Source organism: Anas platyrhynchos, chromosome 4 (assembly GCF_047663525.1).
Source record: "Anas platyrhynchos isolate ZD024472 breed Pekin duck chromosome 4, IASCAAS_PekinDuck_T2T, whole genome shotgun sequence".
Taxonomy (NCBI): domain Eukaryota; kingdom Metazoa; phylum Chordata; class Aves; order Anseriformes; family Anatidae; genus Anas; species Anas platyrhynchos.
In genome coordinates this window covers 79,179,524-79,191,550 of record NC_092590.1, presented here as the reverse complement: position 1 = coordinate 79,191,550, position 12,027 = coordinate 79,179,524, and the positions used below count along the sequence as shown (strand labels likewise).

General features: G+C 67.9%; 1 protein-coding gene across 2 annotated transcripts in view; it reads right to left on the bottom strand.

Annotated features, from left to right (window-relative positions):
* Window positions 1–12,027, bottom strand: part of HSPA12B (heat shock protein family A (Hsp70) member 12B) — a 13,525-nt gene extending 1,498 nt beyond the window's left edge. The window contains exons 1-12 of one of the 2 annotated variants that reach the window (XM_072037944.1): window positions 11,506–12,027; window positions 9,912–9,973; window positions 7,961–8,061; window positions 6,733–6,857; window positions 6,018–6,204; window positions 5,555–5,659; window positions 5,317–5,433; window positions 4,226–4,397; window positions 2,040–2,126; window positions 1,686–1,790; window positions 446–704; window positions 106–209 (exon numbers count right to left, since the gene is read on the bottom strand). In XM_072037944.1, coding sequence (XP_071894045.1) covers window positions 106–209; window positions 446–704; window positions 1,686–1,790; window positions 2,040–2,126; window positions 4,226–4,397; window positions 5,317–5,433; window positions 5,555–5,659; window positions 6,018–6,204; window positions 6,733–6,857; window positions 7,961–8,061; window positions 9,912–9,954 — 1,405 coding nt within the window. In that variant the 5' untranslated portion in view covers window positions 9,955–9,973; window positions 11,506–12,027. Of the gene's footprint in view, window positions 1–105; window positions 210–445; window positions 705–1,685; window positions 1,791–2,039; window positions 2,127–4,225; window positions 4,398–5,316; window positions 5,434–5,554; window positions 5,660–6,017; window positions 6,205–6,732; window positions 6,858–7,960; window positions 8,062–9,911; window positions 9,974–10,710; window positions 10,792–11,505 lie in introns of those variants that run through there. The other variant, XM_038172115.2, reaches the window with a different exon arrangement.

Sequence of the window (12,027 nt, the reverse complement as noted above, 5' to 3'; positions counted from 1 at the left end):
GTCCTTGGGGGGTGCTGGGGGCTGTGTGGGGGTGCTGCAGGTGCTCCTCATGGTGCCGGGGGGAGCAGGGAGCCCCCCCCCACCCCACCGCAGACCATCACTCACCGATGTGGTTGATGATCTGGGTGATGGTGGGCTGGAAGAGCTCGCTCATGGCCTCCGGGGACATGCGCAGCATCCCCTGCGACGACCACTTGACGAAATTCACGCTGGGGGGGGACGAGAGGAGAGGAGGGGGGGGCACGTGGGGCTGACCCTCACCAAAAGCTCCCCCCCCAGCCCCCTGAACCCCCCCCAGCCCCCTGAACCCCCGCCAACCCCCTCAGGGCAGCGTCGTCCTCCCTCCCCAGCCCCTCCACGTCTCCACGGGGACCCTCCGGGGCCGTGCGCTCCCGGGGGGGGGCTGGGGGTGCCCGGGTGCCCCCCACCCTCTCCAAATTCTCACTTGCTCTTTTTGAGCGCCGTCTCCACGTTCTGGCCCCGGTGCTTGCGGTAGAAGTCGATGAAGGAGAAGGGCAGGGAGATGTTGAGGGGGCTGGCGCGGGATGGGGCCGCTGCTCGCTTGCGCGCCTCGAAGGCGATGGTGAGGTCCACCCAGGCGGCCGGGCGCTTGGCCTTGAAGGTGGCGATGAAATCGTCCCCAAAGATGTGACACAGCAGCCGCTCGAAGGCCAGGTCCACCCCCACGGCGCCGTACGGACCCCCTGTGTTTGGGGGGGGCTGTGGGTCAGGCAGAGATCCTGGCCCCATGGCACGGGGGGGGCAGTGGGGTGGGGGGATGTAGAGGGGAGCCCCCTGCATGGGGCTGAGCTGGGGATATGGGGGGGGCCTGCAGGGGCAGGGGACATGGAATGTCGTCCCCCCCAGCAGGGAGTGGGGTGACATGTCACCCCGTGTCACCCTGTGTCACCCCATGTCATCCTGTGTCTCCCCATGTCATTCTGTGTCACCCCATGTCACCCCGCGTCACCCCATGTCACCCCATGCCACCCTGTAGCACCCCCATGCCACCCCATGCCAACCCGTGTCTCCCCTGTGTCACCCTGTGTCACCCCATGTCACCCTGTGCCACCGCCCCATGTCACCCCCATGTCTCTCTGTGCCACCCCGTGTCACCCCGTGTCACCCCATGTCACCCCCTATCACCCCATGTCACCTTGTGTCACCCCATGTCACCCTGTGTCACCCCGGTGTCACCCAGTCAGTGCTGGGGGGGCTGCAAGGCACACCCGGGGGGGACACCCCACTGCGGGGGGTGGTCTCGTCCCCAAACCTGAACCTCAGCCTCACCTTCTGCCCCGGCCCCCCCCATCCCACTGCGCCCCCCCCGTCCCCCTCACCCCCCCCCCTGCAGCCCCCAGCCGCCCCCCCCTCCCCGTGCCCCCCCCCGCTCCGTCCCCGCTCCTCGCTGCCACCAGGGGGCGCCGCAGGACAGAGACCGGGCACTGGGGGGGGGGGGCACGGGTGGGGGCACCCCCGCACCACAGCCCCCAGCCCACCCCCCCATAAACCCCCCCCCAGAGCCCCCCCGAACCCCAACCCCCCCCCCAGAGCCCCCCTGATCCCCCAAACCACCCCTAACCCCCCCAGCCCCTAACCCCCCCCATCCCCACGGTGCCCCCCCCAGCCCCCCAAAACCCTTTTCCCGGTGGGTGGGGGGGGTCCGGGGGGGGGCTGCAGCCCACCCGAGGCTTTGTAGAGCTCCTTGAGGGTCCCCTGCGGCTTCTCGATCTGGTGCACGGTCAGGTCCACGGTGCCCCCGCCGCAGTCCGCCACGATGTACCGGTCACCTGGGGGGGGGGGCACAACATGGGGGGGGGGGGCACAATGCAGCCACGGGCAGCCTGAACCCCAATTTGTGTTTTTTTTTGCCTTTTTTTATTTTTTTTATTTTTTTTTTCCCCAGCTGGATAAGGTTTTGGATAAGGGCGCAGGCGTCGCAGCGTTTGGCTGGAGCGAGGAACCCCCAAAAACCCCAATTTAGGTTGAGGACCCCCCCCCTTTTTGTCCCCCCCACCCCGCTGCCCCCCCCCTCCTACCCGCCTGCATCTCGGCCCACAGCTCCCCGACGCCCGACTCCACCAGGAAGGTTCGGCTGTGCCGGGACCGCCGCAGCTGCTCACGGGCTGCGGGGGCAATGGGGGGGCGGTGTGAGGCTGGGGGGCGCACAGGGACCCCCACAGCACCCCAAGAGACCCCCAAGGGAGCCCCACAGCATTCCATGGACCCCCAGAGCACCCCACAGGACCCCCACAGCACCCCACAGGACCCCACAGCACCCTATGGACCCCCACAGCACCCCATGGACCCCCTGCAGCACCCCACAGGACCCCCAGAGCACCCCACGGGACCCCACAGCAACCCACCAGCACCCCCTCAGGACCCCAAGGGACCCCACAGGACCCCAAAGGACCCCCTCAGCACCCCATGGACCCCCACTGCATCCCAAGGAACCCCACAGCACCCCAAGGGACCCCCACAGCACCCCATGGGACCCCACAGAACCCATTGGGACCCCTGCAGCACCCCATGGCACCCCACGGGACCACTGCAGTACCCCAAGGGACCCCAGAGCACCCCATGGACCCCCTCAGCACCCCAAGGGACCCCACAGCACCCAATGGGACCCCCAGAGCACCCGACAAGACCCCCACTGCATCCCAAGGGACCCCACAGCACCCCACAGGACCCCCACTACACCCCACGGGACCCCACAGCACCCCATGGGACCCCCTCAGCACCACAAAGGACCCCCACAGGACCCCCACAGCATCCCGTGGGACCCCTGCAGCACCCCACAGGACCCCCACAGAATCCCATGAGACCCCACAGCACCCCATGGGACCCCCACTGCACCCCATGGACCCCCTCAGCACCCCACAGAACCCCCAGACCACCCCACGGGACCCCCACAGCACACCATGGGACCCCAGAGCACCCCGTGGGACCCCCAGAGCACCCCACAGGACCCCCCAGCACACCATGGGACCCCCACTGCACCCCTTGGGACCCCAGAGCACCCCACGGGACCCCTGCAGCACCCCACGGGACCCCCACTTCACCCCACGGGACCCCCACAGCACCCCCACAGCACCCCATGGACCCCCTGCAGCACCCCACAGGACCCCTTGCAGTACCCCATGGGACCCCAGAGCACCCCACAGGACCCCCTCAGGACCCCAAGGGACCCCACAGGACCCCAAAGGACCCCCTCAGCACCCCATGGACCCCCACAGCACCCCAAGGGACCCCTGCAGCACCCCACGGGACCCCCACAGCACACCAAGGGACCCCTGCAGCACCACATAGGACCCCCACAAGACCCCCGCAGCACCCCACAGGACCCCCCAGCACCCCATGGGACCCTCACTGCAACCCATGGGACCCCTGCAGCACCCCACTGGACCCCCAGAGCACCCCAAGGGACCCCACAGCACCCAATGGGACCCCCAGAGCACCCCATGGGACCCCCCAGCACCCCATAGGACCCCCGCAGCACCCCTTGGGACCCCTTCAGGACCCCAAGGGAACCCACAGCACCCCACGGCACCCCCAGAGCACCCCACAGGACCCCAAGGGACCCCAAGGGACCCCAAGGGACCCCACAGCACCCCACAGGACCCCTGCAGCACCCCATGGACCCCCACAACACCCCTTAGGACCCCTTGGGACCCCTTGGGACCCCCTCAGGACCCCAATGGACCCCACAGCAGCCCATGGCACCCCCACAGCACCCCATGGCCCCCCTCAGCATCCCACAGGACCCCCACAGAACCCCAAGGGACCCCCACGTCTCCGTGGTGCCCCCCCTTTGGCTCCCCCCCCGCTGGCACAGCGTGTCCCATCCGGGTGGGGTTTCCTCTGCCCTGTCCCCTCCCGGGGCCATCAGGGTGGCCAGGAAGGGCAGGAGCTGTTTTTTTTTTTTGGGGGGGGGGCGCAGAGGGCAGAGGGGAGCAGCCCCCAGCCTCACACTCGCCCCCTGCCTCAGTTTCCCCCCTCCCCACATGGCACAGCGGGATGGGGGGGCTCCGATCCCCGTCCTCGGGGCAGCACCAGGGCCCTGCTGGCTTTATGGGGGGGGGGCTCCTCCCAACAACACCCCCCCTTGGATAGAGCAGGGGGGGCTTGGATAAGCTGGGGGTCCCCGGACAGGGCTGCCCCCAAACAGGGGGGCATTTGGGGAACATCCCCGAGCCCCCCCCCTGCAGCCCCCCCCCGCGCTCACCCTGCCTGAAGCTGGAGTCGATGTCGCGGTGGGGGCCCAGCCCGTTGGGGGGGGCCCTGCAGCTCAGCTCCACCAGCTGGTGCAGCCGCAGCTTCCTGCAGTAGATGGAGGCGGCCTCGGGCTCCAGCGCGATCAGCAGCTGCTCCGGGGTATCTGGGGACACCAGCCCGGCCTGTGGGGGGGGACAGGGTGTCACGACAGGGATGGGATATCGCGATAGGGATGGGGTATTGCGATAGGGAGAGGGTATCGTGACAGGGACAGGGTATCATGATAGGGACAGGGTATCACAATAGGGATAGGGTATCACGACAGGGATGGGGTATCGTGATAGGGACTGGGTACCACAATAGGGACAGGGTATCGTGACAGGGACATGGTATCGTGACAGGGACAGGGTATCGCAACAGGGACAGGGCATCCTGACAGGGACAAAGTATAATGACAGGGACAGGGTATTGTGATGGGGACAGGGTATCATGACAGGGACAGGGTGTCACGACAGGGACAGGGTATTGTGATAGGGACAGGGTATCGTGATGGGGACAGGGTATTGTGATGGGGACAGGGTATCGTGACAGGGACAGGGTATCATGATAGGGACAGGGTATCACAACAGGGACAGGTATCACAACAGGGACAGGGTATCGTGATAGGGACAGGGCATCATGACAGGGACAGGGCATTGTGATGGGGACAGGGCATCATGACAGGGAGTGGATATTGTGATAGGGACAGGGTATCACGACAGGGACAGGGTATCGCAACAGGGATGGGGTATCATGATAGGGACAGGGTATCGCAATAGGGACAGGGTATCGTGATAGGGACAGGGCATTGTGACGGGGACAGGGTATTGCGATGGGGACAGGGTATCACGACAGGGACAGGATATCGCGACAGGCAGATGCTCCCCGTGGTGCTGCACAGGGCGGGTTCCCCACGCCCTCCTCGTGCCACTCTCCCCATCACACCCGGGTGGCTGCAGGAGGGGGCTGAGGCTCGGCCCCTCGGCTCCCCCTCCCCGACCCCAGCCCCACTGCAGCCCCTCCGCACCCCCCCCACGCCCCCCCCCCAGCTGCCCCCCTCGCCTTGTAGGCAGCCTCCCGCATGAACTGCTTGGCCGGCTGCTTCCAGATGGCGGGCACGGTGATCACCCAGCGCACGGCACCCTGCTCCGGCAGCGCCGGGCACTGCTCCTGCAGCTCCTGCGGGGCGAGAGGCGGCCGCTGACCCCCCGATTTCCACACCGGGGCAGGGGGCGCGCAGCCACGGCCCCCGGTGCTGCTGCAAGGGGGGGGGCGCAGGAGCCCCCCTTGGGTGCCCTACCTGCACGGCGTGCTGCTTGAAGAAGCGGAGCGCGTGGGCGAACACCTCCAGGGCTGGCATTTTCTGCCCGTTCACAGCTTCCAGCTCGGTTTTCATGGTGAGGTCCTGGCGGGGAGAGCGGCGCGCAGCCCGTGGGACGTGGGCACGGAGCAAGGACACGGCCGTTCCCAGCCTCGGGGTCCCCGTGGTGGGCACAGGAGCGGGGCTGGGGGCACCCAGCTGCCTGCCCGCCCCCGGGTTATCAGCACCGCGCTGCAGCCACATGTGCCAAAGCACCTCAGATGGGGGAACAAAAAATCCCTCCCCAAAATGGTTCGTATTGCAAAGTGTAAAATGCGTGACAAGCGAGCAGGGCGCACTCTGGATGCTGACACTCAGAGGTTTGTTTCACACCCCCCCCCGAAATTTCTGTTTCCCCCCCCACAGCCCCTCTCCTTGCAGGAGCGCGGGGGCGCAGCCTTACGCTGGTGCTGTGGATTTTCATCTTAAACTTCTCGAAGTAGAGCCAGTCGCGGGCCTCCTCGGGGTCGAGGTCGTGGTAGTAATCCCTGGCGGTGTAGCCGAAGCTGTGGAAGCCGCCCTCCGGCGTCAGCAGCAGGCTGGTGGGGGTCTTCTGGTTGGCCACCCCCGGGTCCCCTCCTTCCCATTTCCTGCACACAGCGGCCGGTGGTGCTGAGCCCCTGCGGCACGGCGCAGCACCGCACGGCACAGCACCCCATGGCACACCACAGCCCTCCCCAAAATTACGCAGGAACCTTAAAACCCCCCAGGACCCCCACCCTGGGGGATGCTCTGGGCTGCTCCTTGCTGCCAAGCCCCCTGGCATGGTGAGGGGTGGCCGGGACGCACGGGGCAGGGAGAGCCACGGCTGCACGCAGGCAGCTGGGGAGGGGGACGGAGCCCACCAAGGGCAGGGGCAGGGGGTCCCGGCCCCTTCGGTTTGTTTTTTTGGGCACAAGCTCAAATCCCCCACAGGGGGACAAGGAAAGGACAAAGTCACCCAGTCCTCCCAGTCAGTGCAGGGCCCCTCAACTGGGGCGCTTCCACCCCGTGCGCCCAGGCACCCCCACCACCGCCGGTGGTCCCCCCAAATCTCCCCAAGCTGGCTCCCGGCTGCTTTTGGCCAGCAGCCCTGGGTGGGCGGCAGGAGCAGTGCGGGGGCCTCGGCTGCGCGTTACCTCATCATGTGGATGGCCTCGGGGTCGCTGCAGAAGCTGAAGGCGTAGCCGCTGGACGTGGTGCCGAAATCGATGGCCACCACCACGGCGAAGGAGGGGCTCTGCAGGGCGCGCGCCTCGCTCCTCTGCAACACAAGGAGGACGTTAGGGACGGGGCACGGCTCGCACGGGGTGAGCCCAAAGCAGTGCCGGCTGCTTTGGGAAAAGGGATAAAACCTCCCAAAAGGGTTAATTTTTCCTGTTTTGGGCCCGCAGTGATTTATCCAAGCCTGACCCCACGCCGGGGCAGGGACGCGGTGACGCCGTGGTTTCCTCTGCAATGATGCCCTGCGGTTCTACAGCACGGGGCAATTGCTGCTCTTGCACAGCTCCAAAACAAAAAGAAAAGAGGCCGCCTGCGCGCTCGGCCTCGTGGTGCCTCGCTGCAGCGCTTTCCAAAGACAACCTCTGTGGGAAGTGGCCAAAAACCATCTGGAGGGAGATGCGCCTGCAGCCCACGCAGGCTGCCCGGGGGTCTCCGCTCCTCCCCACGTGGAGCTAGTGTGAGGGGGGCCTGCTACCTTCAAACCCTGCAACTTTGAACTCTACTTCACCAAAATCCTCCCTGCTTGAGAGATGGGGGACGTCCAGGTGCCCAGGATGGGGGTGTCCCCACCTGTCTGTGCACCAGGAGGTGCAGAGCCCCGCGCGGCACCGCCCGCGCCTTCGCAGGGCAGAGGCAGGCAGCTAAAAGCCCTCATTAAGTTTTTAATGCGTTCAGATCCGATAAATGCAGACATCAGCCAGCCTCCGAAAACACGCTCCTGTTAGCACGGGTGATGGAGTTGTCTCAGAAATGTGCACGGCCTGGTAAAACTGCAGGGACAGCAAGCCCCCCGGGGAGGGACCCGCTCCGGCACGCGCCTTCGTCTGTCCTCGCAGCCCCCAGGATATTTCGACAGGAGCAAGCAGAAAAAAAAGCGAGTGGAACTAGAAGGAGAAAAACTTTGGGAATAGTTGCACTTTGCTGCTATTTCCTCCACCCCCCCTGCTGCTGAGCCGTGCCCTTACGCTACCCACGGGCCAGGAAATCTGCGGGTGCTGCAAATCCCCTGGCACCGGCACGGGTTTGGGCACCAGCCCCAGTAGGGAGGGGCAGGGTGCCCGGGTGGGCTGGGAGGACAGCGGGGGGCGAGGACTGATGGGCAGGGAGCCAGGTGGGGACGCGGGGACCCCGCGATTGCCTTACCGGGGACTGGGAGGGCGTCAGCGGGGCGATGCTGCAGCTGTCGTGGTGCGTCCCCGGGGAGCCGGGGGGGGACGGCGTGGGGCACTGCTCCCCGTCGGCACCTGGGGACACAGCGGGGTGAGGCTGGCACGGGGACGAGCCCTGTCCCCTCCCCATGTGCTGGTTTGGGTACGGGGTTGTCAGGGGTCACAGCTCGTGCAGGGATGGGGACGTGGTCGGAGGAGAGCCCCAGGACCGAGGCGCCCTCTCCTTGGCGCACGGGGAGGGGCAGCTCAGCACAGAAATTTGGGACAGCCGGATTTGGGTCAGCTCGCTGGTGGGGCAGGCTTTGGGGGCGAGGCGAGGGCTGAATCCCTTCCCCATCACCCGAGGGGAACTGGCACACGGGGGAGGATTGGTTTCATCCTAAAAGCGGTGTCGGAAGCTCTCCGGGTGACCCCGCAAGCCCAGCTCCTGCCCCCAGGCTGTGCAGGTGGAGCCCCTTCCCTTTGGGATGGGCGAGCTGTGGGGCGAGCCCTGCATCTGTGGGGAACTGGGATGTTCCCCAGTGGGAACTGGGACGGTGAGAGATGGGGGGTCTCTGAGCAGGGAAGGAGCAGCCGGATCCCATTCCTACAAGCTGACGGCAGAAGCGCGAGGCCTCCCGCACCGTGACGTCTTTGGAGCCGTAAGGGATGCGCTGGGTTCTCCAGGCCCCGCTATTTTGCTATTTTTAAGCCGTGGATGTGTGACGAACACATGTGAAATTCGGCGGGGCAACATCTGCTGGGGATGGCTGCAAACAGCCCCCGGGGGCTGCGCCGTGCCGAGGGGCGAGCAGCCGCGGCGCTGGTGCCCCCCGCTCGGTGCCTCCTCCCCTGGCTGCCACTGCCCACATCCAGCGGCACAAATCGAGGTCCTGAGCTTAATTAATTAATCACCCTCCTGCGAGTGCATGAACCGAGGGGTGGGCAGGCTCTAGCTGCGGGCCCGGGGGGGCTCCACGGGGCTGCGCTGGGGACAGGGGCTGGGGACGGGCGCGGGACCCCCGCCAGGGGTACCTGGCACGGATGCCCAAATATCTGTGTCCAGGTGAACCCCCCCCGCTCCCACTGACCCCAGTGACACCCCAGGGGCATCTCCCTAAATCCTGCTTGGGAACCCCACAGCCTGCAGCGGGGGGGGTCCCCTGCGACCCTAAAACTGGGGCTGGGCTTGGTGGTGGGCACCCCAATGCCGGCAGTGGGGGTCCCGGCCGTTCCCCTCTGCTTTGCCTCCCAGGAGCCGAGCCACCAGCAGGCACCACACACGGCTCACCGGGGCTCAGCACCGTGCGTGCCGCTGCCAGAGGCCGGATTTTGCTTTGGGCCCCCCCCGGAGCTGACAGGGGGGGGTCAAGGGGGGGGCTCGGCTGCTCCCCGGCACGCCACGGCCTCGTCCTTCACGCCTGTTCCATAAGTGCCTTTCCCTGTATCCGTGTCTGCGGCATGAATATTTGATCCCTGACAAAAAGGAAAGTCCCCGGGGATGGGGCTGCGGGGCTGTGGGGGGGGGGGGGAGGCAGCGCAGCTTCTTTTTTTGGGGGGGGGGGGCGCAGTGTGGCGCCCCAAAAGGGTGGCAGGGAGCGGAGCGGGTGTGGGGCTGGGTGGGTGGGGGGACACAGGGGGACACGGGGCGGTGCGTGGGGCGTGGGGGGGCCGCAGGACATGCACGGGGGGGGGGGATTTGTGGAGGGGGGGCCCGTGCGGTGCCGCTGCTGGGGCCGCTGCTGGCGCGGCGTCAGGTTTCGCGGCAGCAGCTGGTTCTGGTTATGGGGCGCGGGGGAGCGCGGCTCATTAGGGGCGCAGGGGGGGTTCCGCGGCGTCAGCAGCCGGGTGGGGGGGCGTTGGGGACAGCGGCTGCCCTGTGTGTGTGTGTGGGGGGGGGGGGAGCAGACGGACCCCCCCTCAGCCGCCCTCCCCGCGGCACTTACCCACTCGCTGGCTGCGCACGCCGGGCTCCAGCAGCGTCGCCATCGCGGCCTCGCCTTCCCGGCTGCAGAGGGGGAGAGAGGGGGGTGGGCGAGTGCCCTGTAGCCCCCCGCACCCTCGGGGCCACCCACAGGGTCCCCTGGGGTCACCGGGGAAGCCCAGACTTGACCCCACTCCATGACCCCACGGGGACAGGGCTGAAGTGCCCCTGCGCCCTCCAGGACCCCGCTGGAGCAGGGACCAGGGGCTTCCATCCCGCAGAGCCCCCCGGGAGGGGGCTGAGCAAGGTGGGGAGGGGGCTTTGCTGCCAACCAAACCCACCCACGCGCTGCCACCCGGGCACAGTCCCAAAAAAAGGCCTCGAGCTGGGAAAGGCAGGTGGCGAGGTGCTGGGAGCGCCTTGCAGCGCTGCGCCCCCGGCATCGCCTCCCCAAATCCCATTTTTTTGGGGTGCCCCTGCTCCGTGCTCAGCCCAGGGCTCGTCCCAGCCACGGTGGCCGTTTGCCCTGCAGGTCGGGCTCCCCTCGTGCTCCTCCAGCCCCGATGGGCAGCCCCAAAACCCCAGTGCCCACCGATGGGGCCGTGCGGGGACAGCCTCCGCTCGGGAGCCGCAGCAGAGCCCCAGGCTGCGGGTGGCTGAAGTGCTCCAGCTCCACAAACCGGGCTGTGACATCGGGGTGCCACCCAGTTTGTCCCCAAGCTGCCAAGCCCCTGCCCTGCCTGTCCCCGTGCAGCACCGGACACTTGTCCCCTGCACCGTCCGGTTGCTGGCACAGCTTCGGGGTGCCCCCCGAGCCTCACCAGACCCCGCAGCCCCTGCCAGGGAGGGTGCCAGCGGCTCCCAGCGATGGCTCGGGGCAAATTGTGCAGCAGCAGCAGTTCCGAGGGCTCTGCCGCTTCCTCTTCTGCCGGGGGCTCGGGGAAATGGGGAAAGGAAACGAGGCCGGGGGGGCGCGGGCAGGCTGGGCACCGCGGGGTGCCGGTGTGGGCGCACGGAGAGCGGCACGGGGACACCGGCATCGCCGGGCGCGGGGGCTCCACCTGCACGAGCCCGGGGGTCTCCGGGCAGCCGTGAGGCTCTGGGGGTGCAGTGACCCCAGAGATGGGGCTGCTGGGTTTGGGGAGCCCCCAAATCTTCTGGGCAGAGCTCCCCGGTTTGTGGGATTCCTCCCCTGCCCGCTGCCATCGCTTGGCCACCACCGGGTGCCCCCAGCGGGGTGGGCCCTGAGCCACTCACGGCCTCCTGCTGGCACTGCAAGGTGCTGGGATGTCACCGAGTTGTCCCCACGGGTCACGGTGGTGTCCCCACAGGATGGGGCGTGGGGTGGGACAGGGCCCGTGGAGGCTCAGGGGGGCCCAAACAGCCCCCCCCCACTCCCACCCGTGCTCCCTGCCCGCGGCTCGGGGCTGGGGACAGGACCCAGCCCAGCCCAGCCCTCCCCAGTTCCACGGCACTCGCTCACCAAGTCCCCAAACTGGGGCTGTGACACCTTCCCCACGGCCCCTTCCCCAGCGCCGTGTCCCCCCTGACCCCATATTTTGGGCAGTGCCACTCTGCGCTCCCCAGGTCCCACCACAAACCCCCCAGGCGCTCACCTCTGCGGCGGGGGCAGCGGGGGGACCCCAGGGCCGGCCACCTCCTTGTCACTCCAGCTGCTCCCACGGCTCCTGCCGGTGCCCTCGGTGCCACCGGTGCCCTCGGTGGTGCCGTGGGTGCCCTCCTGCCCCCTTGTTTTGGTGATGCCCGGTGCTTCCAGCCCCCTCCTGCCCGTGCCCGGCCCCACCGCCCTGCTCCTCGCTCTGGCTTCCCGAGGCGCCTTCCTCCGCTCCCCGCTCCCTCCCGGCCCAGCCCCGGCAGTGGTTCAAATTGCAATTCCAGCTGCAGATGTGGGAGCGGGGAGGAGGAGGAGGCAGGGCCGGGACGGAAACCTCGGCTCGGCCCCGGCCTCCCCACACCGGGGTGGGACCGAGGCCACAGAGCAGCTTGGGGGGCTGCGGGGAGCTGGGGGGCACCCTCGGCCCTCTCCCCTCAGTGCCCGCGGGCACGGCTGCCCCTCGGTTCCCTCAGCTGCCCGTGTCCCCCCCACGCACATTTCTCCCCGGGTTTGTGCCGCTCTT